Below are 25,268 nucleotides of genomic sequence, written 5' to 3'. Positions count from 1 at the left end.
GCGATCTCACATCACGGAGCAGGACGCTTGGAAGTCCCTTTCCTGTGTCTTGAAATCTCTGTTCAGCACGTCCCTTTCTCCTCCTATGGGATTTGCCAACTTCCAAATTCCAGGGCCTCCGCCAGTCACCCCCAGATGTGCACCGAGGCCTCAGCATTTGCGAGATCTCTTAAGTAGATCTCAAAGTAAAAGATGCTTCGAGGAAGCACCGGGTTCCTCCTAATAACGGCAGTTCGTCATGTGACATCTGCCCCTCCCCCCCCCCCACTGATTCTCTCCGAAAACCCCCCACCCACCCCACCGATAAACTAGGTTGACGTCTGTCCTTTATCTGCCAACATCTCCATTTCCTTCAAGGTGGTAATCTTTTGCTTTTGTTCTTTAAGTTCGGCTTTATTCGTAATTGTTCCCCAATCGCTTTGGGGCTTGCATAAACAGTTAACAAAAACACGGCACACGAGGCAGCCGTTTCGCTTTCTGTGCTTGTTGTTCTTGGCACCGGGTCAGTTCTATGAACTTCTGGTGTCCAACTGGTAGGACCTGAAACTCTGTGTTTAACAAGTGCCCGTAGTCAAAACAGTTGGCGTGTGCAAGCCGGGCTCGCTGCTGCTGCCGCAGCTGGTCACCGCGGGTCCGGACCGTGCAGGGCGCCGGACTGTGCTGCTCGGTTTCAGGGGTGGGCTTTTGTTGTTTAGCTGTTGTTGTTTTGTTTTGTTTTTTTCTTTTTTCTTTTTTTTTTTTTTTTTTGTGATGGCATCCGTGCTAATGTGGATCTCTTCAGGTTCCAAAAGTACAACATGTTTACAGTCGTCGTAGAATCAGATTAAGTTGGCAGCCTGAGTCTCTCTGTAAGTGGTTTTAGTTTACATTTCTTCTCCTAGCAGGGTGTTTTGCATAATTTTGCTGATCCTCGGTTATTTATAGACTTTTCTGAAGAAACGGGGGTGCAGGAGTGTGTTCTGTTCTGGCTGGGGAAAGTGAAAATCCGCGTCTGCAGGGAGGGAAACTGGCCGTGCCTGGGCAGCAGGCGGTTATTTTAGCTCCTGAAAATTAATTTCTCCTCGAGGTCACTTGATAACATTCCGGAGCGTCCCGCCCAGCCCCTGACATCGGATACCCCGAGGATTGTCTTAGGACGAGTTGTTTTCCTTGGGTCGGTCAGAAACGGAGCAAAATGAAAGTCATGATGCCATTTCCTCCGGGGCGCTCTAGGAGGGTGGATGCAGTGATTGGGTGTTGTTTCACACGGGCCGAGTGGGTTTGTGTGGCTGTGCTGTCCCACCCACGGGAGCCGGGCCCGCCGGCTACCGCCGCCTGCCCTGAAGCCACCGGGCAGGACCCACCGAGAGCAGGGGCTCAGGGGCGGGGGGCGGTGTAGGGGCAGAAGAGGGCCGGCCTCTGGAAAGTTCATGGCTAACAAAGTTTGTCCTCCTCTGCGTGTCCGTGATCCTCGGGGGTTCGTGACGTTAAAAAAAAAAAAAAAAGAGTCCTAATCCACGGCAAGGTGGCATCCCAGCGAATGCATTATCCATTGGATCTTCTGGCCCTGGCAGGGGGTGGGTGGGGAGCACCTTCCGGTGGCATCTTTGTGGGGTGGGTATGTGCAGGAATGAGGAGGAAATCTGGGCACGCTTGAGATCACTAAGCCGGAATGAACTCTCTGAAAGGGCTTCCATAATATTTACTAGCACAGCTGGCTGGAAATCGCCCTGCTTTGCCCACTGAATGGCTGTGTAATTAAATCACGCCTAGATAGCGTACCTTGAGCACCTCCCATCTCTGGGTCGTAGGCTCCTGGAATTTGCATGGGGAGTAGCACCTTCTCCAGCGTAAAGAGTGCGGAGTCCCAGCCTCCTGGTCCTGGGGAACGCTTGTAAATGAGACAATTCATTGTGCCTCGGGCTAAATATTTCAAACAAATCAGGAGGGAGGGAGGAAGAAAGGAAACAGTAAACATCGTGTGGGCAGTGCGAAAGGCCTTCGGAGCGGGAAGTCGGCCCTGGTCCGTGGGTCCCTCGCAGACAGGCCCACACCTACCATCAGCGACTCCCACACCTACCATCAGCGACTCGCACACGCAAATGAGAATGGATGGTTGAGGCGGAAATTTTCAAGGTAGTAAATGCGGCGTCGTAGTAACTGCTGAGCAAGGACAGGAGCCGATTTCTTTTTCTCCTCCATGTTTCTCTAATCTGTTGCAGAGTGCAGTTTTCTTGGTGGTGGTTTGGTTTGGTTTGGGCCTCCTCTCACCTTGCAGACAACGATGATGAGGCTGTCCGGCTTCTCTTAATTGAGAGCGTGCCCTCTGCTTCCTCACAGTAGCCCCACCAAGCTGGTGAAGGACAAGAGAAACCCTTGGGTCCCAGCAGAAAGAGGCTGAAGGAGGGGCCAGGCTTGCCCCTTTTCGGACCTCCCCTCCCCGCTGCCCATCCAACCCCAGGAACCACACTGCAGAAGTGAGGAGCCCCTTTGTTCCCGCGTGATTCTAATCCACCCCCAAGGATGCGGTCCCTATGACACTTCCCTCTTCCTCCTCCTGTACTGAGGTTGCGGGGTTGCGGGAGGACTTGAGGCTCGCCTTTGGAAGGGGCCCAAAGTGTGTGTTGGTTTGTATGCTCTCAGATAGCGGTGATTATGGGGGCTCCCACTCCTCCGGGTAAATAACTTCACGGCCAGAGTGAATGAAGGGACCTGGAGGGAACCTATAGGCCTTTCTGATGGAGCTAGAGAATGGAAAGGTTTCCTAGTCTTCCTGCCCTGAGGCTTTTGCATTTGATTAGCCAGTCCCGCCCACTCTGGAATCCTTGAGAGAGTGAAGGCACAGCCCTTTGTCCACCTCTCTGAGCAGAGCACGCCCGCCCCTCCCAGCCCCTCCAGACATCCGCCTGCCAAAACCTTTCAAATACCCTCCTTCCTTGCTTTGATCCTTGCCGCCCGCCTGGAGAGAGCCTTGGTTGGATTGATTATTGATTGGTGTGTCTGGGCCCCTTAGCAGCAGTAAGCATTTGTGGGTCCCCCTAGGGGTCCACTCCTGGCCCCTAAGGAGTGGTTTGGCTGGGCCGCACACTCACTGGGAAGCCCAGGGTCTGGCAGGGTCCTGGAGGCTCCGGAGGGCCAAGGCATCCAGGCAGACTTGGAGGGCCAAGGCATCCAGGCAGACTTGGGGATTGCCAATTCCCAAAGCCAAAGGCAGCAGTTGGCATGACCCTCTCAGGGCCAGATTTGAGTTGGTTTGTCAAACCTAGGAGAGTTTGCAGGTGGCCACCTCACTTGCTAGCCCACTCATCATCCCCTAGGTCTTATCCTTTTCTGGAACAACAGCCATGACATACAGATTAGGCAGAGTTTGGTTACTCCTCAGCGGTGGCTTAGTCATCTTCTTTCACCCCAGATGCTTGTGGCCCTAGGGGTACCTAAGCCTCGGGCCACCGGAGAAGGCAGAATTTGGCAGTCCTCGGTGACCAGTAGACTGTCCCCACTTGGACCTTGCTACAATTTGCCATCAAAGTGGCACGTCTCAGACTAAGGAAGAAGCTCCATTTGCTCCACAGCATCCTTTGCTTCCGAGCTTAGGACTCTGCCCTCTGTCCTCTTCTCTTTCTCTCCAATCTGGGGAACAGCGAGGGTTTTTAGGTAAATCAGTTGCATGAGTTTGCTAGGGCTGTCATAACAACGTACCACAGCCTGGGTGGCTTAAACCACAGAAATTTATTTTTTCACAGTTGTGGAGGCTGGAAGTCCCAAGATGAAGGTGCTGGCAGGCTCAGTTTCTCTGGAGGCCTCCCTCCTTGGCTTGCGGATGGCTGTCTTGCTGTCTCCTCATCAGGTTGTCCCTCTTGTATCAAAGGGCTCCAGACCTCCTGGAATAGAGCCCACCCCCACTGGCCTCATTTTTAACTTAATCACCTCTGTGAAGGCCTTATCTGCCCATTCATCCAGTCACATTGCGAGATACTGGGGATTGGGACTTCAACATACGGATTTGGGGGCGACATAATTCAGCCCAAAGCGCCAGTGCACTGAGCCTGGTGCCACCATAGCTCCATTCCTTAGCTGCCTCAGAGCACTGCCGCACCAGCAAGATGTCGAGGTTCATCTGTGCCTTGTTCCTGCACATAGGAGTGTAGAGAACCAGGCACCGTCTCTCTGTGTGGGTGCACAGTCAAAGGGAACACAATGAGAAAAAGACAAAATATGTTCAAAGGCACAAGAAGAAGTCACCAGTGGCGGTGAATGTCTGAGTAAGCTTTCATGTGTCTTGTGATAATTTTTTGATGATTTCAGCAGCTCACCTGCCTTGAGGAAGGCTGTTTGTTGTAGGGGTGGTCTGGGCAGGGGTAGCTGGTAGACCATTGGGCCCCAGAAATCATCTGACAAAGTGTTACCTTCCCTTCTGGGCCTCTTCCTCCCGGTGCCTTTCTGGGCAGACTCCCTGATCTGTGAATAGATTCGTTGGCGTGATCCTCTCAGTGTCTTGCCAACAATTATGTATATATATTTAAATCTGCCCTCAGTGTTCATTCCCTCTGGAAGTTGGGAACCCAGCCTCACATGGGCTGGGAGAGGAAAATTTAGCCAGTTATGTCTCCCATTTCAACAGCTGCTCTTTTCCCAAGGGCCTGTGGGTGGCCGTCCATGTCCTTCCCTCTTCCCTTGCTGTGGGACATCTTTGACCCTGAGATGCTAGGAGCCAGCAGGTGGCCCCCTGATAGCCCTTCACACAAAACTTACCCCAAGGTCTTTTTCTTCGGTAAAAAACATTTGTTCCCTCAGAAGGTACCCACCCTCAACCAAGGCAAGAGTGGGGTTCCTGGGGGCCCACCTGGAGAATGGCAGAGATGAAAGCCTGGTGTTCTTGGAAACTGCCGCCCCACTCAGAAACTCACGGATGAGTTGTGGTCATGCTTGCTCAAGCCACAGGGAAGCTAGGAGAGGAGAGCTAGGAGCTAGGAGCGACCCTCCCAGCCCTTCATTGCGTACTGGGTTCCTGCTGCAGATGACTCGAGTTCGGGTCTCCACCATGGAGAGACGATGTGTTCCTGCAGGCTAGTGGGAGGATCCATTACCCTTTGTGAGCCAGCCTGGATTTTGGTCGGAGACAAGGAAGAAGGGGATTGCTGTCCCGAGAGGAGGTCAGGCGTCTGCTCCCTTGCAGCAATCCAGCTGCTCCGTGCTGAAAAGCCAGCTTCCGGCAGCCTCAACGCTGCTACTGGTTCCTCCTAGGTTTAACAGGCGGGTTTCTGCCAGGGAAGTGGGGGGGAGTCTGGGTTATTTATAACGGCAATAATCATAAAACTCTTTTATGTTTGCATAGCCTGACTCAACTTTTAAACCTTTTTTTACGTGCCTGATCTCATTGACTTCTCCTTATAGCCCTGGGAGGACAAGTATGGTTAACCCCAGAGCATGGAAATTCTGGAAGGAGAGCCGGGGTTGACACTCCAGCTCCTGGACTCCAGTGCTCCTTCTCTTGATTTCAGCTGCCTAATGTCTGTATTTGGTTGCCAGTAAGGTGGTAGTCTGGGAGCGCACCTGGGTGGCTCAGTCAGTTAAGGGTCTGCCTTCGGCTTAGGTCATGACTCCAGAGTCCTGGAATCAAGCCCTGTATCGGGCTCCCTGCTCGGCGGGAAGCCTGCTTCTCCCTCTCCCACTTCCCTTGCTTGTGTTCCCTCTCTCTCTGTGTCTGTCAAATAAATAAATAAAATCTTAAAAAAAAAAAAAAAAAAGGAGGTAGTTTGAGAATGGGAAAACCAGGTAGTTGGGTTTTTTTTTTTTTAAATCGTGTTTCCTGTCAGTTATAAAAGCAACATTTGATTGCTCACTCTGTGCAATGCCCTGCTCTATGACCTTTACCACCACTGGTAAGAAGATGGGGGTTGTTAGCCCCGTTTTTCGGTTGCCCATGAGATCCTTCCGAGGGAAGATGAAGAAATGTGGGCTAAGTGACACACCTGCGCTGAGTGGCCAAGAGTGCTGTTCACGGATCATGGTCACTCTAGGGGATGCAGTTACACACTTGGCCGCGTCCTCCTCCGCGTTGTGGGATTTGGAAGAAGAATGGTATTGGCGGCAGGCTTCTCTAGTTTGCAGGTGGCAGATTTGGGAGGGAGAACGGATACGTGAATGGATCAGGGTCCAAAACGATTTCAGCAGGCCAGACTAAACTAACCCAATGACATTTTTAAAGGTTGCCTGTGGCTTCGTGGCGTGGCAAGAACATGTGTGAAATAAGACTTAGGGGTGATACAGTTATCAGAAATTAAGAAATTGAGGTTGGCTCTCTAGCTGTGTGGATAGAAGGATCATGTCCAGGATGGACAGCTACAAGCTGCTCAGATCCCATCAGACCCCAGTTCTCTCTTCTGAGTTCCACAGTTTATGAAGGACCGACAGTAGAGCCGAAGACAGCCCAGAGATGAGACTAGTGAAAATGATGTTTTGTGAGGTATGATTTAAAAAGATGTCTGGGGTGTTTAGCCGGGAGAAAGATTTCAAGGAGCAAGTATTTGGCAAAGTGTCAGTGAAAGGGAAGTAAGACTGGGTCAAGGTGACTCCCACAGAGCAGAAATGGGATTAACATGCAACATTGCAGAGCTGCTCAAGGAGGGGAGGAGGCTCCAACAGCCAGTGGAAATGCCGTGCTGTCCCACCTGGTGCACGCTTGGAAGGCACCATGCACATCAGGCCTCCAAGGGGAGAAGCCAAGCTGGGCAGCCCCACGGCCAGAGTGCTAGGGAGGCAACAACAGTCCCAAGAGGGGGCTGGCAGGGATTAGCAGAGAGTTATTATCTGTGGGGCTTCTTCTTGCCTCTTGGGAGTCTGTTACTCTGTCCCAACACCAAGGTCTAAGATGCCATCATTGGTGGCAATGATGATTCCGTCACAGGAATGACAGTCCCTCTGATGGAAATGACGGTTGTAGCAGAGATGAGGGGCTGGCAGAGGGGAACTGTGCCTCAATGTCTGGTGTGTGTGTGTGTGTGTGTGTGTGTGTGTGTGTGTGTTTGTGTGCAAGCGCATGTGTGATACTGTTTGAAGTAAATTCACACTTCTTCGTGGACCCAAATTGGCCTTGTTTGAGAACTATCCTGGAGTGCCTGTGAGCTGTCTCCTACTGACCACCTTAATTCCCTTAACTTAAAAATTACCTCGTTTAGGGACACCTGGGTGGCTCAGTTAGGTAAGCAACCAACTCTTGATTTCGGCTCAGGTCATGATCTCAGGGTCATAATCTCCCCACTTAGAGCAGTCGGCTTCTCCTGCTCCCTCTGTCCCTCCCCTACTCTCTCTGTCCCTATCTCTAAAATAAATAATTACTTAATTGTAAAAATCACATCCTTTTAGTGATTCCAAGAAGGGTTTTGAAAGTAACTCTTGAGTTATCCTTTGTATTTTATATTTTTTTAAGGATTTCATTTATTTATTTGACAGAGAGTGTAAGCAGGGGGAGCAACAGGCAGACGGAGGAGGGAGAAGCGGGCTTCTCACAGAGCAGGAAGTCAGAGGTGGGACTCGATCCCAGGACCCAGGGATCATGACCCTCGCCGAAGGCAGATGCCCAACCGACTGAGCCACCCACACGCCCCAGCCCTGATATCCTGAAGCAGTCTGTTCCTAGTATTACTATGAACATTTGTATACAAGGATTTGTTTGGGCACATGTTTTCAGTTCTTTTGGGTATATACCTTAGGGCAGAATTGTTGGATTCTATGATAATTCTGTGTTTAATTTTTTGAGCAACTACCAAACTGTTTCCTTTCTTTTTTGTTGTTTTTGAGAGACGGAGCATGAGTGCAAGCGGGAGGAGGGACAGAGGCAGAGGGAGAGAGAGCATCTTAAGCAGGCTCCGTGCCCAGCGTGGAGCCCAACACAGGGCTGGATCTCATGACCCTGAGCTCATGACCTGAGCCAACATCAAGAGTCAAACCCTCACCTGACTGCACCACTCAGGTGCTCCCCCAAACTGTTTTCCATAGAGGCTGCACCATTTTAGTCCCACTGATAGTGCCTAAGGGTTCCAATTTTTCCACATCCTTGCCAACACTTGTCATTTTACATTTTGGTTGTTTTGGGTTATTTTTTATATACAGCACCCTAGTAGGTGCAAGGCTGGAGCTCGTTGTGGTTTTGATTTGCTTCCTACTGACTAATGATGTTGAGCATCTTTTCATGTGCTTGTTGGCCGTGAGCATATCTCCTTTGGAGAAATGTCTGTGTTCAAGACCTTTGCCCATTTCTTAACTGGGTCGAACCTGCCTGTTTTTGTATTTAGAATTAAGGTTCTAACGTTAGAGCAGTAGAGGTAAATATTGCATCTTTTTATCATAAACCATCTGTTTGCTGAGAATGTAGGCCACCAACTCATTCCCTGGGTGCCGGAGGTAATAGGAGAGCACAGGGTGAAGGAAGCAGGGGAAGGTGCTCCAGAAGGATCAAGGGTTCTGGGAGAGTTGACCCCAGGAAGCTGTTCACAGCTCTTGCCCCGTGGGCTATCCTGGAACTCAGCAGAGACTAGGAAAGCTGTTCACATTGGTCTCTGGAAAGGGTAGGGCTCCTGGGCCACAGAGCCTGCCCTTTCATCTGTGAAACATGGCAGCATCCTGCAGACCTCCTCTTGACAGTCCCCTAAGCGTGGGAAGTGTACCCATGGGCCCTTGACCTACTGGCCTAGGGTTCAGCAGAGAAGGCTCATAGCCTTACCCACTACAGGCAGCCTGTCTCTAGGCAAAGCTACAAGTAACCTGGAAAGGAGGCCTGGACGCTCCTTCCAGTGAACCTGGGTCAGGTCGGTGGTCGGCTCACACTCCCTCATTCCCACTGGCTCCATCCCAAAGAAATGGAATTGTGGAGACCAGTTCTGCTTGGCCAACCAGTACTACACCCTACCTGTCAGAAACTGATGAGTTCTCCTTCATTCTGGGAAGAAACTCTAAGAGAGGAAAGGGAGCCAAGAATCCAGAGGCCCGAAGTCACGTCCTCTTGAATTATTCTCCTCAGGAGACTCCCTCCGGCTGGCTTCGGTTATGCTGGTAAGCCATTGAGGGAATGGTCCCAACGTGGGACGGTCTTGAAAAGGCAGGAAGGCCCTGCTTCATGTATGTGGCCTTGTTTGAGAGGATACTGTCTTCCCCTGGGCTGAAAATTCTCCATAGAGCTGTACTTCCGTGGCTTGTAAACCCTTTGTCTCTTAGAAGTTTGTTTTTAATTCTTATTAGAGGGCATATGTTCCTCAGCCAGGATTGACTTTAGATTTATTAGTTAGTAACCAGGTTTTACTAAAAAAAATGTTGGAACACAGCAGAGATCTCAGTAGAACATAAAATTGCCCAAAATGCACTTTGCCACCAGATTTTTTTTTTTAATTGAGGTGAACTTCGCCTAACAATTTTTTAAAGATTTATTTATTTATTTGAGGGAGAGAGAGCTGGGGGGGGGGGGGAGACTCGAGCGGACTTCACATCGAGCGCAGAACCTGACCCAGGGCTTGATCTCACGATCCTGAGATCACAGCCTGAGCTGAAACGAAGAGCCGTGGGAATTCAGTCGACTGAGCCACCAAGGTGCCCCCTCACCTAACACTTTCTAAAGCATACAGTTCCGTGGCAGTGAGTTTGTTCCCAATGCTGGATTACCATCGCCTCTACCTAGTTCTAAAACATTTTCGTCACCCCCAAAAGAGCCCTTATACCCATTAAGTAGTCCCCGCTGCCTTCTTCCCCAGCACCCCCGCAATCACTGATCTGCTTTCTGTCTCTGTGGATTTGCCTGTTCTGGATATTTCTTTTTGTTGTTGTTGTTCTGGATATTTCTTATCAGTGGAATTCTGCAACACGTGGCGTTTTGTGAACTGTGGGTTTTTTTCGGACCGTCATCTTCCCCACCAGTCTCTATGCCAAGCTCAAGGAATGAACTCCCTTAATAGCCGGAATGAGTGAAAACTCCCCTCTGGAATTAGTGGTTAAAATGTCCCACAAAAGTATCTTTCAGTCTTTATAAAGATGTCTCTACTCTTGAAAGCACGGGGCAGGCATTGCCGTGGACTCTGCCCTGCGTGCTGGACGGGCCCTGGGGGAAGGAGGAGTGGAAAGGCCTGAGCTCCTGCAGGCGGCCCGGAACCAGGCCTGAGCGGACAGCTCCGGGAGCCGGACCCATGCAGTTTGCACGTGGCCATCAAGCCAGGGAATGGGGGTGGGGGTGGGGGTTGTGGCAGGCCCACCCACCCACCCAACCAACCCTTCCCAAACACCGACTGCTCAAATCAGCCCCCAGGGGAGCCCACGGCCTCTGACACCACCTTGTGAGTGCAGTTCAGGAAAACCCAAGTTCATCTGCCAAATTCGGGATACAGCCCTGACTGTTCCGGGCTTTTCTTTCTGCCTTTCCCTAATCGCATCTGGGCGTGCTCTCTTAAAGGGGAAGTGGTGCGTTCTGACTGGCCAGGGCCCTCAGCCAGGAGCCAGGAAACGGCTCCCACGAGTCGCGTCGCCCAGCGTGTCACTGGCTCAGCCTCCTTATCCAAACGGCAAGGCTGTCTCCCCGGGATGTGTAAGTGTGAGCACAGGGCCCGTCTGCCACACAGGATGGCGTGGGGCTGGGCCCAGGTCACGGAAGAGAGAGCCCGGCAGGCGGAGCGTGCTGTCAGCCCACGATCCATTTAGCAAGTCCGAGGTGTAGCACAGACCGCGCTCTGGGGCTGTGGGCTGGCGCCGGAGCCCCAGACAGGGCTGAGGCATGCGGGGGGAAAGGAGCTGCCTCAGAAAGAGGTCAGGAGTAGGAGGCTGGGTTGGGGACCAGTCTATTTTGGACAGCCCTTCTGGAGGCGCTAACCTCGGGGCCTGGGAAGGAGTGGAGTGGAAAATTTTCTGGCACACCTCCCCTAGCCGCGGGAACCTCACCCACTCGTCACCCCCTCTTCTCTGCACCTCTGCGCAGCTCACTTAATGCATAGACTTCCCCGGCCATCAGTTTGGTCATTTTTATATGTAATTTGCATGAAGAAATAGTTCGGGTCTCTTGCCCTCGAACTTTGAAAATCACTTGACACTCGGGACTTGTGATTTTTCCCATTTCCTACTTGGGGGCGGGGTGGGTCCTCTGTCCTGGGTGTGCCCACAGCGGGCCCTGGGCAGACGCTGCTGGCCGGCCCCCCACCCCCCTACCCCGGGTAGGCTGGCCGGCTCCCTGGGGTGGCTGGCAGGGTACCTGCCCTGGTTTCTTGCTCAGGTTTTGTTTCCTGTGTGCCCACGGTGACGTAGAGGAGAAAGCTCATACCGGCTCACACACACAGCCACTAACTCAGTTGCCACAAGCAAGTGACTGACTGTCGGAAGAAAGACCCTCCATCTATGTTAGACAGCCTTCTGCCCGGGTTTTTGTGCGCATGTGGTAGTCAGTGGGTGATCTTCAATCAGGTACAAAGGCTTTGTTCTCCCCAAAATAATTCAGACCTTCCACTCCTGAAGAAGGAGGGCAGGGGCAAACAGAAGGGGGCTGGGAAGAGACAAAACAAGTGTGTGTCTCTGTACGCACATATTGACAGGGTACAACCACACCCTATTTCAAGACAACTTCCTGTTTGCCACTGCCAACTGCCACTCCAAGGAGAACAGAAGTGGTTCCGTTATTAGTGGTTGCTGCAGGACCCCGGCAGCCTGTGGGGTGAGTGGTTCTGGGTGCCGCCGTGGGCTTCACAGGGAGCTGAGACCTCGCAGCTTCTCTTGGAAGAGGCTATGACCCTGCACTCTGGAGACTGGAGGTCAGGACAGAGACAAATCGAGTCCCGGTGGCCTCTCCTTCCTCAGCCTGTTTTTTTTTTTTTTTAAACAACAGCGTGCTCCCAGAGGATTCTTGTACATGGAATCGTTTTAATTCAGGGGCAGGGAGAAGGAGCTACCCACTTAGTAAGGCTATGCCTTGTATTTTAAAAAAAGTCGACGTTTTCATGCGGATGGGGAACTTAAAATAAGTGAGTTGGCACTTATCACAGTAAGTGAGTTGGTCGCTACCTCCTTTGGGTCATCAATCCTCCCAACACTCATTTCTTCGATGCTGAACGCAGCAAGTGCCTATTAGGGCAAGACACAGGGCCAACTGCCAGGGATAAGAGGGAACGAGGCACCTGCCCTCGAGGTGACAATGACAGGACGCCTAGGCCAGTCAGCCAGGGATGACAGCATGAGATGTGTGGCGAGACAGGGCGCATTAGTGTCTGGGGGGGGGGCACCTGCCTGCTTGCAACCCTATGACGTGGACAGTGTTGTTCCCATTTTATAGGTAAGAAAACTGTACATTATCTGCACAGTCACAGAGCTAATGGGTGACAGGTCTGGGATTTGAGCCCAGATCCTTCCGATTCCAAAGACAGCAGTGTCTGTCCACATTTCCTGTGACTCCCAAAGCTGGCACAGAGCATGAGAATCACCTCAGTACCTTTCTTTTTTTTTTTTTTTTTTTTTTTAGATTTTATTTATTTATTTGACAGAGAGAGAGCAGGAACAGTGGGGAGGGGCAGAGAAGAAAGCAGGCTTTTCGCTGAGCAGGGAGCCAGATATGAGACTCCATCCCAGGACCCTGAGATCATGACCTGGGCCAAAGGCAGATGCTTAACCGACTGAGCCACCCAATGGGTACTACCTTGGGACTTTTAAAAAATACAGATTTGGGGCACCTGGGTGGCTCAGTGGGTTAAAGCCTCTGCTTTCGGCTCAGGTCTTGATGCCAGGGTTCTGGGATCGAGCCCCGCATCAGGCTCTGTGCCTGGCAGGGAGCCTGCTTCCTCCTCTCTCTCTGCCTGCCTCTCTGCCTACTTGTGATCTCTGTCAAATAAATAAATAAAACCTTAAAAAAAAAAATACAGATTTGGGGGCCTTGGCCTTGCTGCACCGAGTGGTCCCAGAGATAGGGGTATGGCCTGGCCCCTTTCTCTACCTCTTGCTGCAGGATCCTCCCCACCTCCTGTGGGGTGTGGACAGGGCATGCCTGCGACAAGGACTCTAAGCACTTGCCGCTGGGGAAAAGCCACTGATGGGAAGATTCGGTCCAGCCGTTCAGGTGTTTTAGACATTGGGAATCCCCATTCGAATATCTTCTCCCCAGAGACACAGCAGTCCATGCCTCCTGCTTCACCCAGCTTCCAGCTGCCTGTCACACCTGTCCCTGTGGCATCCTGGGGCGGGGACGAGGTTAGCTGTGCCAGCCTAAGGTAGAATCCAACAGCTGGAAGCCACTAGTTTTTGCCTAAGCTTTGGAGGCTCTTGTGTTTGGACTCGTGCAGCTTGTGCAGTGGGTCTGTTGGGTGGTTGTTGGAAGCAGTCGTTCTGATGGAAGACTTAGTACCATACAGAGGAACTTCTCAACCTCTCCACTACCGTGTTGGCTCTGATCACATGAGGACAACTGGGACAACAAAAGGCCTGGTATTATTAAGAGAATCGAGGCTCTGGCTGCAGGCGGAGTCCCACAAGGCAGGAGGGCTAGTCCTCGGGTCCTGCCGGCAGCAACCTTCCTCCACCACTCAGGGCGACCACGTGGTGGCCAGCCCGGGATCTGGAGTGTCCCCCATCCTGAGGGAACTCTCTGGCAATGACAATATCTCATCGCGACCATCCCAGTGTGTGGCACACAGTGTCGTGCCTAGGAAATGCTTTACATGTGAATGAACGCATGAACGGGGGTGACTTAAACACGTTTGACTCCTTCCTACCTTTGTATTTGCACCTGTTCGCCCTCCTTCGCCCCCTCTCAGATTAAGGATGTGTTCGTAGTTGTTTTTGTTCCTTTTGATTTTTTTGTCTTACATGGACTTAAACAGCTGTAACAAAACTAACCCTATTAAGCAGTCCATCCTATATCCTTGTCTTTTTCCCCATCCGTCTACATTATGTATTTGTATAGATGGGAGTGTGTGTGTTACATTTTTTTTTGTTTTTGTAAAGTAATGATTCATGGTTACACATGATTTGTGATATTTGTGATTTCCTTGTGGGCTTGGGCACATGATTTCACATACACCTTTCCTTAGGTTGGGATAATAATGAACCTTGTTCCTGTCATTTTCAGTTGTTTTATTATAGATCATTCAGGTCAGTTGTGATATTTTTTACTATTGTAAACAGTGCCACACTGAGGCTATCTTTGAACTTTTTTGCAGTGGGGGGAGGGGGCGAATGATTTCCTTGAGGTCTGCTTTCCAGACTATAGTTACCAGATTACCAGATCAAAGGCTATGGATTCCTGTTTGGTTCTTGCTATCATCACTGGTTGGTCTCCAGAGAAATGTCATCCCTTGAAAGTACCCCAGCAGTGTCTGCGTGAGTTTGTTTCCCCAGAGGTCTCTATTTGCTGTGGTTTTTTCTTAGAGCTAGGTTTGGTGCCTCTTGAGGACTGGGGTTCACCCCTGAGGACTGATGGAAGTATTTTAGGGCCCTGGAAAGTCCCTGGGACTCCCCCAAATCATGCCCAGCAGGAGGTGATGCCAGAAACTTGCACCTTAGTATAAATAACCAAGAAAAGGAAAGGGAAGAGCTCACGGGGGAGATAAAGAGGATCTCAAGTTCTCTAGCTTCAGAGTTGTGTCTCAGGCCAGCTCTGAAAATGGGAAATGCTTTGTGAAGAATCATGGGAGAAGCGCGTTGCTGCAGTGTAGAGGGGAAGAGAACGTCCAAGCAGGGTGGTGTGCTGTGGGAAGAGTGTTGGCTTGGGCTGAGTGGACATGGGCTCTCCTCTCAAATGGCAAGGGCTGCATGACCTTGGTCTGTTTCATAACCTTGCCAAGCTTTCATTTTCCCGTCTATAACAAGGAGGCTAACAGCATCCTGTTGTCGGGCTGTTGGGTAGATTGCGTGAGCTGGAAGGCAGGAAAGTAGCTTGCACGGTGCCTGACACAGAGGCACTCAGGAGCGCCATCTCTCTTCCTGACTGAATGAATGGACAGAGTGACCAGATGACCAAGAAACCCAGCTAGAGCTTGGAGGGATTTGAGAACCAAGCTGGCACGACCCACCAGCCCACAGTGGCATCTGTCTAGGTGCTGCAGACGGTGCCCGCTGGCTGGCAGTGGGTAGGAGGTGAAAAGGGTAAAGAAGACCCAGTATACGCTGATTGGTGGTAGGCACCCATGCCTTCGGGAGCACTTCCGCTCAGGCCTTGGTTTGTTTGTTTTTTTTAAGATTTTATTTATTTATTTGACAGAGATCACAAGTTGGCAGAGAGGCAGACAGAGAGAGAGAGGGAGGGAAGCAGGCCCCCTGCTGAGCAGAGAGCCCGATGCGGGACTCAATCCCAGGACTCCAGGATCATGACCTGAGCCAAAGGCAGAGGCTTAACCCACTGAGCCACCCAGGCGCCCCGGCCCTGGGATCTTTTAAAGAGGTCCTCTGGCCTGAGGAGGGAGGAGGCATTCCAGAGGGGCTCACAGCACTCTGGCAGAAGACACGGCTCTGCCTGCCACAGTCCCTTGACTTTGCTGTGTCTTCATTTCATCCGCTGCTGAGAATATCCCACCAGGTCAATACACTTCCCCTAACCACCATGGCACTACATTTAGTGTCTAACGACCATCGCGGCAAATGAGACCGCAGGCTCAGATTCTAGCCCCCCACTCTGCCTCTTAATTGCCTTGTGACTCTAGACAAGTTTCTCTAACTCGGGCTGCCTTCGTGTCCATGGCTGTAAACCGGAGACTACCTGCCTCAGGGGCCGGGACGCAGGGAATGTGACAGGTTTCCTGTGCCGGGGTCCGTGCTGCACCCCTTACCTTCCAGCTCCAGTTTTCTTTTGGAAGACGGTCACTTGGAATTCCGAGTTGTCCTTTATGGACATCATCCCAACTGCGGCTCCTACTGCAGATGGAATCCATTGATAAAACGGAGCCGGGCTCATCATCTGCCAAGCACTTGCCCTCCAAGCTGGGGGCCGAAAGAGAGTCCACGCTGCTGAGTGAGAAAGCCTGAGCCTGAGTGAGCCGACACAACCGTGAAGGCCACAGGTGACAGCGGTGCTCAAAGTCTCCTGGGAGGGGATGGGTCCCCTAAAAGCCATATTGGAAAATTCAAGACAGTTTCTTTCTAAAGCCGGTATAGGGAACCACACTGGGTGTTGGTAGCTGGCTCAGCCATTCAATGAGGCATCTGCGCTGAGGCTTTCAATGCAAGATATTGATGCTGTGAGTATGAAAATATCTCAGTGAATAAGCATGGGGTGGGGGAGGTCCGAATTTTTACTGAAATGGAATTGCTCAAGGACCAGGTGCCTCCAGCCAGTGGAGAGCAAGGGAGAGAAAGGACTGTGGAGACACCAGGCTCCCCACACTTACCAGAGATTTCCAGAACGCTGGGAGGCGATGTCTGCAAGCCCGCTACTCAGCTGTTCTCCAGCTGGGCGCCCTGGAGTCACACCTGGATGGTTAAGGCCTGTAGGTGAAGCAGGTGGTCAGCCTAGCTGCTGACACCACGGTCTGGACTTCTTGTGGCAGAAATGCAAAACAAGTAAAAGGATTTGGTCTTCGGTCCTGGGGTCCCCAGCTCCTCCAGGCCGGGGCCTCAGGCTGTGGGCGTGGGACTGCTGACCAGGACCTAAAAGGCATCTCTTTCCTCTTCCTAAGGGAGCAGGAGTGCCGTGCAGGAATGCCCATACAGGTGGGCGGGGCGGGGTGGGGGTCCTTAGGGATCTTCCAGGCTGCCCCTGTCCACTGCACCGTCTTCCAGGATTGTCAGGTGGTAGAGCTCAGACCACAGGCTCTGATGTTTTCTAGCATTGTAACCTCGGGCACGTCCTGTCTCTGAACTTCATGCCTTTCATCTGTGGCAGAGAGCTAGTAATAATACCTCTCTTGGGGAATTGAAAGAATTAAATGCTCCAAGGGAAATCAAGTTTCGTAGACTGCCTGATACAGGGGACTTTCTTAGTAAATTATTAGTAGTGTTGGCCAGAGGACAGAGGGCTGGGACCAGAGGTTGCTAAGCCAAGATCAGTCACAGACGTTGTTCTTGAACTTATTTCCGTACGGGTGTTCTCACAGTGACTTTGTTTCCACTTTAGTAGAATTTATTTTTATTTTTATTATTCGTATTTAGCTTTAGCACAGTAGATGGGTTTGATCTTTCTGTCCAGAAAGAAACGCGTCGTAAGAGTGATGAACTGTTGCAGTCTTTTGCTTTGGAAACGATCCCTCAAAGAAATAATCCTAAAACACTTTTTAAATAAATTACTATTTTTTTTTAAAGCCAAAAAAGAAAACCAAAAAACCAGATAGTAAGCACATGGCTTAAAAAGTGGCTCAATAATATAGAGCAATGATTGACTGTTACCTAACCATTTTAAGTGACCGGTGACCGGTATATGAGAATCAGTAGGGTATAAATAGAAAAACGGTAGTTGAAAAAGAATAATCCAAAACAGCAATTAATTGCCGTTTTGCTAACGCATCTATTTACATTAACAAAGAAAGAGGGTCGCCTGGTGGCTCAGGTGGTTAAGCCTCTGCCTTGGGCTCCTGTCATGATCTCAGGGTCCTGGGATGGAGCCCTGCATCAGGCTCTCTGCTCAGCGAGGAGCCTGCTCTTCCCCCTCTCTCTCTCTGCCTCCCTCTCTGCCTGCTTGTGATCTCTCTGTCAAATAAATAAAAAAAATAAAAATAAAAAATAAAAATAAAAAAAGAAAGAAAGAAAAATTGGAGAAAAAGAATTTTTCTCTAAAAAAATTGTAAAAGTCTGTAATGTATTTTAATAGTGAATAAAAAATTCAGTGTTCTATAAACTCTTCCTGGGCAGGGCAGGTGGAATAAGTATAATTATAAGGATCTACCTTAGGCTGACCCTTGAGCAAAACAGAAAAAAATAAGCCCAGGGTAGGTGAGGACTCGCATCAGAATTATTGTCATAAATCTGGAATGCTTTACCCAAGGACATTGCCCCCGCACAGAGTACCTTTTTACGAGAAACCGGGACCCTGTCTGCCTCTATCAGCAGCCCACCCCACTCTCCACCAAAAGACAAAACCATGTGAGTTCTCCACGGGCGGGTCATCCCAGACTAGAGAAACACCGATTGAATAGGAATTGGATCTTTCTGAAAAATCTACTCACTCCGCGCTACCCAGGACATCAGTTCTCCCCCTTTTCAAAAGCTTCACCGACTGAAGTGTGCAGCTCGCCTCCTAAGGGAGGCTCTGATCACTGTGACCTGAGCTCCCCACTTTAAATCCGTACACAGCCTTTCTCGCTCATACCAGAGGCTGCCAAGCTTGTTCTCGAAGCTCAGGGGACAGAAGTACGGGTCTCTTTGTGGGGTACCTTGAAAGAGTGATACATTTACTCCTGTCTGAACAATAAGGAATAGTTCAATAGGAAACACTGCTTTAATCTGTTTATTACAATTCAAAATCACACATTTAAGGGTAAAGGGCTATCTTCAGGTTTTGATGAGTAATTCTCTCCTTTACAACTTGTTCTTCTAATTGGTCATTTGAGGAGAATTTATGGAACTAAAAACCAAGAAATAAGCGGATCTGTTGATTTCTTTCTTTTCTGTGAATTCAGGAGTGGAACGTGTTGGCTGGGTCACTAAACAGAGTTCCCTGAGAAGGTGATTTTAGAATCATTGGTGTGGCTCATTCATTTTATACTTAATCACACCCTTTCTTGTGATTTTTCTTTGTTTACTATTATTATTATTATTATTTAAAAGCTATAATTCTAGTAGAGTTAACATACAGTGTTATATTAGTTTCAGGTGCACAATATAGTGATTCAACCATTCTGTATGTTACCCCCTGCTTATCAGGACAAGTGTACTCTTTTTGGTTTTTTTAAGGGCACGCGAGTTAGGTGGGGAGCAGAGTGGGAGGGAGAGAAAGAATTGTAGGCAGGCTCCACGCCCAGCACAGAGCCCAACACCGGGCTCGATCTCAGCGTCCTGAGCTGAAGTCAAGCGATGAACACTTCACCGATTGAGGCCCCCGGGGTATACTCTTAATCTTAACCAAGAATACTCTTAATCTTAATCCCCCCCCCCCCCTTCCCCCCCCCCCCCCCCCCCCCCCCCCCCGCCCATCTCCCCTCTGGCAACCACCAGTTTGTTTTCCCTAGTTAAGAGTGTTTTTTGGTTTTTTATTTTGTTTCGTTTCTTAAATTCCACATATGAGTGAGATCATATGGTATTTGTCTCTCTCCATTTACTTGTATTATTTTTAACTCTTAGTTTAGCAAAACAGAATTTCTCTTCGTTATCAAAGCCCACCTCTCCCCCAGAGCTGAGAACGATTTCTGCACATCCTCCCCCCGCCCCCCCCCCCGCCCACCCCCACTGTGTCAGCTTGAGCAAGTGATCAGCAAGTGAGTCAATGAAAATGTCAAGCATGTCCAAACAGTGGTGGTAAACATCAGAGTTGTATTTTCATTCTGGAAACCTCCGGAAGGGCAGCAAGAACTATGGATTTGAAGTGAGAAGACTTGGTTCTGGTCTCGGCGTGGCCCCCAACTGGCTTCACCCTGCAGGCTGGTGACCGAGAGCCCCTGTAGCCTCATCCATCAGCACGGAGTTCGGACCGCTGACTTTCGATCCAGTTCTGATCTTCTGTGATTCTGAGTCCTGCACTTCCTAATTTCCTGGCTCCAAATCTTGCTCGCAGTACATCCCATTTCCTGTCTTCCTGAGAAGCCGCTCGGCCCCCTGCACACGGCACAGAGGCCCATTCCTCGCGTAGCCATTGGCCCTGACCTTGGCGAGTCACCTCGCCGCTCTGGGTCTTCTTTGACCAGTCAGCCGTGAGGAGGGTGGAGACGCCTGGCTGCTTCCTGCCTGTCTCGCAGGGGCTGTAAAGGCCAGTCCAATTTCACAAAGGATGAATTCCTCCAAGGAAGACCCTGCCTGGGTAAAATATTTCAATACTTCAGCTGTAATTATTGCCATAATATTCGGGAATCATGAGGGATGAGGAGAAAAGCAGCAGGTGTTAGTATCCTTGTATTTATGGTAATGGAGAGGCAAGAGACCTTAGAAGCCAACTAGGGACCCTCTTCATTTACAGATAAAGACACGGAGACTGAGACTGCTCGAGTGGCAGACTCCAGGCCCAGGACTGCAGGGTGGCTGGAGTCGGAGCCTCGGTCCCTGGCTCGCAGCCTAAAATTCTCCCACTACTTCAAAACAGATGCCCTGGGACCAGCTCTTGGTTTGTAAAAACTACAGCAGAATGGTTCTGGGACCGAAGCATGGATGAAGGGTCTGCTCTGACTCAATGAAGAAAAACTACCGAGGAAAGTTCCTGAGTATAGGCAACCTACAAGCACTGGTCAGGCAGAAGTACCCTCAACAATCAGATGGTGCGTGAAAATCCGCTTCTTCCCCAGGCCCCACTTCATCAGAGGATGGGAGTCCATCTGCATGAGACAGTCTGGCAGCCCATCAGTGTGAGGGAACCCAGAGAAACCCCCAAGAGCCCTTTCCCGATCACCAAGTGAACTTGGCTTTCTCCTCCTAGGTCAGGTACCCGGAATAACTTAACTGCCAGAAATGTCTCACTCATGAGAAAAGCCTGATACCCCGCTTGGAGATGGAGGGACAACATGGACTGTCATTTTCAGCTCCCATCTTGTTCATTGTCACGTTCAACCCAGATTTCCAGATCTGTGATGTCTAGTTCTTCCCATCAGGACATCTTTTTTTGGGGGGGGGGGATTTTATTTTTTAAGTAATGTCAACCCCCAGGGTGGGGCTTGAACTTACAACCCCAAGATCAAGAGTCGCGTGCCCCACTGACTGAGCCGGGCAGGTGCCCCACATCGGGACGTCTGATGTAATTTTCTTTCTTTATTCAGCATTTGAACGAACAGCCCCCCCCCCACTGTATGGGGGCCCCAGAGAGCCAGAAGGAACTTAAGATTTCAGAGCCTTTGTCTTTTGGAGGTCCAGGATTCCTTCCTATAATTGTGTACGAAGTTTTCGTGCGTGTGTAAGTGCACGTTTTTCTTGAGAGGGGGTTCCCTAGCGTGGATCAGACCTGTTACCCTGCAACAGTTAAGGACTTTATGATGTGCACCTGTCGTCCTGGTCAGCATCCCCATCCTGCCCAGTGAGTCGAGACCACACGGGCTGACAATGGGAGAACAAGTGAGGCATATCTGCCGAGAGCGCTAGTATTTTCTGTAGAACCTCAGGAAGCTGTGCCCGTCCGCCTAGACCCAGCCCCATATCTGTGACTTCTCCCTCAAGCACAGATGTCCTTCTGTGGGTCCGAGGCCAGCAGCTGGGGCCTGGCCCTCAGTGAGCCCTGGAGAGGCCGCAGGGGCACGTGGACAGAAGCTGGGCCACTTCCTGGCATTCATTGACCCTTTCATTCAGCCCTCCTGGTCCTTCTGACCTTCATGCTCCTGCTGGGGGTTGGTGAGGAAGGGGTTCAGGTTCAAGAATTTCCTATTTGTTCTCTTGAGAGCCCTACTCTACCCGCTGTCAAGGGACCTTGTGGCCTCCGAAGAGCTGTCTGGAGATCACTTGGGCTGTATGGTTGCCCCACGGTGTTCTGGGAACACCTGGTTCCCTCTGCTAGTCCTTTGGGGCTGGTTTTGCAGAAAGCAAGCCCGGTGGACGCCTCCTTGAGAAGCCGGGAATTCGTTGAACGTGCCATTTGATAGAAACATTCAAAACGTCTTCACTCCTTGGTGGGATAGGAGCTGATGTCCAGACAGAATCGTAGTCAGAGCTGGGGCTTTGGGGTCCCGACCCTGCAAGATAGACGCTTTTCTCTTTGCCTCTTGTGTATTTGAGTGTGCGTGAGCATGTGGGGCTCGCCTGCTACCCGTGATGTGCTGAGTTCTCTTCTTTCTTCCTCCGCAGAGAGAAGACACGGGTCAATGTGTAGGCCTTCTCCCTCTCCGGCATCTCCACCCTCCAATTCCAGGACATCGTTAGTACAGGTGAAAACTAAAGCCTGTCTCAGCGGCCAGAACTCTGCCAGCAGCACCTCAAAGCCATTCAAAACGCCCAAAGACAATCTCCTTACCTCCAGCAGCAAACAGCACATGGTCTTTTCTGCAAAAGGATCAAGGGACAAACCATGGTGAGTGTCGGGCGCTGGAAGCCGGCAGCGGTCTGTCCCTGCCGCTCGTCTGTCCTGGGTCACCACAGGAAACGGTGTTTACCCTCTGGCTTTGTTCCTGGGCAACATGTCCAGGAATTTGGGGAATGAGGAGGGAAGGGGCAGAAAACCAGAATGATGGGACTGGGGACGAGAAACCTAAATCCTGAGAGGGCACACGGGGCCTTAAGGCACCACGTGCCTGACAGGGGAAGCCTTTCTGTCCCTGAGAGCTGAGCCAAGCCGTGTCTAAGAACAGGGTGCCAGGGAAGTATTCCTCAGTGAGGCGGTCGTCTCAATTTTCCGCCCCAGTGAAGAGAAGCACTGATGAAAATAATCAAAAGCAGGGACAGTTTGCCCAGCAGGGAGTGAGGCCCTGTGAGGCAGGCCCTCCACCGAGCCTCCGCCCCCGGACAGCAGCCGACAGAGGCAGGTAATGGGGAGCTGACCTCTGAAAGGAAAAGAGGAAATCCAAAGAGAACATCACCCCTTTGAGGGGTGGGAGAGGGCTGGTTGCAAGTGACTGTGGAGAATCAGAGGCTCTGGGTTCGTTTTGTTTTGTTTCTATCTCAGTCTTTACCCAAAAGTCAGGGAAAGGTCACCTGTGGAATAGACAGATAGGAAACGAGACATGGAAAGGAGGACCGGAGGCAGGAGGCGAACGTCTTCAAATTCGGACAGCCCCAACGTGAAACACTTAAGGGACTGGCTTCTGACCGAGCCTCTAGCCTTCTCGTTCAGGCATCGTGGAGGCAGACGAGGGATAAGTGTGGAGCCTGCCTCATTTGTGTATTTAAAGAGAAAAAGTGTTCTGTTAATTAATGATAGTTAATTACACTTAAGTTCATACCTAGTAAAGCTGTGGACTAAAATCATCCATCAATTAGTTTGTCACTGCTCACTGGAAATTATGATGACTTTGTAAAGAGCTAATTATGCCAGATCAATTAGAGAGCCTCTTGTGATAGAGTGGAAAGGTTTAGACACAGCTGTCAAGGAGGGGAGTTACCTGTCATCCAGGTGGGCCTCGTGGGCAGGCTTTGTTCTCTCGGCTTGTTAGGATCCCAGGGCCATCCTGTAGGAGGATGGAACAGGTTAGGGAAGGCCCAGCCTGAGAGTGACGGTGGGTGGCCTCTGGCCCCGCTTGCTCAGAGTGAGAGGCTCCCTTGTATCTGTGACCTCAGCAGCCTCGATATAAGCACATGCACGTTCTGGCCATCACTGTCCCTGTACAGATCTCAGCTGGGTGACCCTGGGCAAGTTGTTCCATCCAGTGTGCCTCAGTTTTCTTCATCTGTAAAATGGGGCTACTGAGAGCTCTACCCCGTGGAATTGCTGTGAGGCTCTAGTGAGCTAATTTTTATAAAGGCAGCAAGTGCAATGTCTGGAGAGGAGCACACATTTGACATACTGGGAAGATAATGTTACCATCCTCATTGTCAGCTGCACCAAAGGTCAGAGCTCCTCTAAATGGTGACAAAGGTTGGGAAGTCAAATCTCTCTGCAAAACTAGAGAAATGAAGTTGAAAATGGAAAAGGATAAAGTCCTTTCTTCAGAGTCCAGAGTACTGAGAAACCACCGGAGAGAGCTGGACCAAGGGCCCGGGAGGAAGGAGCCAGAAGGAAAATCGGGGGTCACGGAAGATCATAACATGAACACAATGGACCACAGATGATAGACGTCCCAGCGGCATGAGACATGCTCTAAGACGTCCAAGATGTCTCCTCAGGGAGACCGCTGGGTTAGATCAGGCCCCACACTCCATTCAGACCAATGCCACATGCCCTCGTGAAGACCGCTGTGGGCCAGGCCCATCAGCCCAAGCAGGGTAATTCTGGAAGTCTCTGAGAACATTGGCCAGGGCCCACAGAAGAGCAGCCAGAAGGACTGCAAGGAGGGAAATCCTTCTTAGGGAAAAAGCAGCTCCAGACACTAGAGCACTCGTCTTGTGTGAAGAGCGGAAACCTGGCTGGTGATTGCCCACTTTCAAGGAGGCAAACCTGAAGACCGACAAGGGGTGGGCAATGCAGGAGGCTTTCTCCCTGGCCTCTAGCCGAGCTATCTGCCCCCAACCCTCCATTGCCAGGAGTGTGTCAGGAAGGCTGGAAAGACTTTTCTTGGAGACTCGGAGGACTCTGCCTTGGTTCTGGCAGGCTTCCCTGGAGAGCAGTGTGAAAGAGCCAGCAGGGAGCTGGGGGCAAGAGAAGCCAGTTCAAGTCCGGGCTCAGCCAGGAATGTTCTGTGTGACCTTGTACAAGTCACTTCACTTCTCTGAGTCTCCTTTTCAAGCCTGAGTAGTTTGTGAGTCTAAGTCACAGTCATCTCAAAAATTTTCAAAGCTTCCTCATTGCCTTCTCAACTAAGGGTTAGACCCTATACAAACTGGCCCCAAGCTTCCCCACTGTGTCTTTCTTTGGTACCTATCTAGAATATCCATCCATCTGTCGTTACTCAATTTAACATTTAATAAGCACCTACTATAATACTGTGTGCCAATTCTGTAACGAGGCCTATATATTAAGTATATATGGGGGGCCCCTGATGTCCCCTATGGCATCTTTGTGCAAATAGAAAAAAGCTTGGATACAGCCCTGTCCCAGAGTGCATTGTTGGCTAACTGTCTTCATCCCCTACTCACTTCCTCAAGCAGAAATCCTGGTGCAGTGCATAACCTGTACAACTGCACACTGTAGCCTTAGGGATGCAAAATTAAATAAGACAAAGACTCTCAGACTGCCTCAGTGGCTCAGTCATTAAGTATCTGCCTTCGGCTTAGGTCATGATCTCAGGGTCCTGGGATTGAGCCCTGTGTCAGGCTCCAAGCTTAGTGGGGAGTCTGCTTCTCCCTCTTCCTCTGCCACTTCCCCCACCCCAGCTTATGTGCTCTTGTGCATGCTCCCTCTCTCTCAAATAAATAAAATCTTAAAAAAAAAAAAAAAAGACACAGACTCTCTTAGGGAGTCTGTAATAAAAAGAGACAGATGCTAACACAGAGTACAACGTGTTAAGAACTAATATACTGGTAGAACAAAAGATGGGCACCTACCCCAGTCTGAGGACTCAGGAAGGGTTTTTCAGAAGGGGTCACCCTAGAGCTGAATTTGAAGGATAAATAGGAATCCTCTAGAAAAAGAAAACTAGATTCAATTGGTGAATGTTTTATCTATTTTACCAACATGTTTTGGGTTTTTTTAA

At 50.5% G+C, this 25,268-nt stretch overlaps 1 protein-coding gene across 8 annotated transcripts in view; it reads left to right on the top strand.

Moving 5' to 3' along the window:
* Window positions 1-25,268, top strand: part of ATXN7L1 (ataxin 7 like 1) — a 236,254-nt gene that overhangs the window by 159,275 nt on the left and 51,711 nt on the right. For 5 of the 8 annotated variants that reach the window (XM_059397018.1, XM_059397017.1, XM_059397014.1 and 2 more), the window contains one exon: window positions 21,832-22,054. In XM_059397018.1, the coding sequence (XP_059253001.1) occupies window positions 21,832-22,054 (223 nt within the window). Of the gene's footprint in view, window positions 1-332; window positions 849-10,484; window positions 10,547-11,486; window positions 11,660-21,831; window positions 22,055-25,268 lie in introns of those variants that run through there. The other 3 variants (XM_059397019.1, XM_059397021.1, XM_059397020.1) reach the window with 3 other exon arrangements.

The sequence above is a fragment of the Mustela nigripes genome, chromosome 4, assembly GCF_022355385.1.
Source record: "Mustela nigripes isolate SB6536 chromosome 4, MUSNIG.SB6536, whole genome shotgun sequence".
NCBI lineage: Eukaryota > Metazoa > Chordata > Mammalia > Carnivora > Mustelidae > Mustela > Mustela nigripes.
The sequence above is the reverse complement of the archived record's forward strand: the minus strand, read 5'-3'. Positions and strand labels throughout refer to the sequence as shown.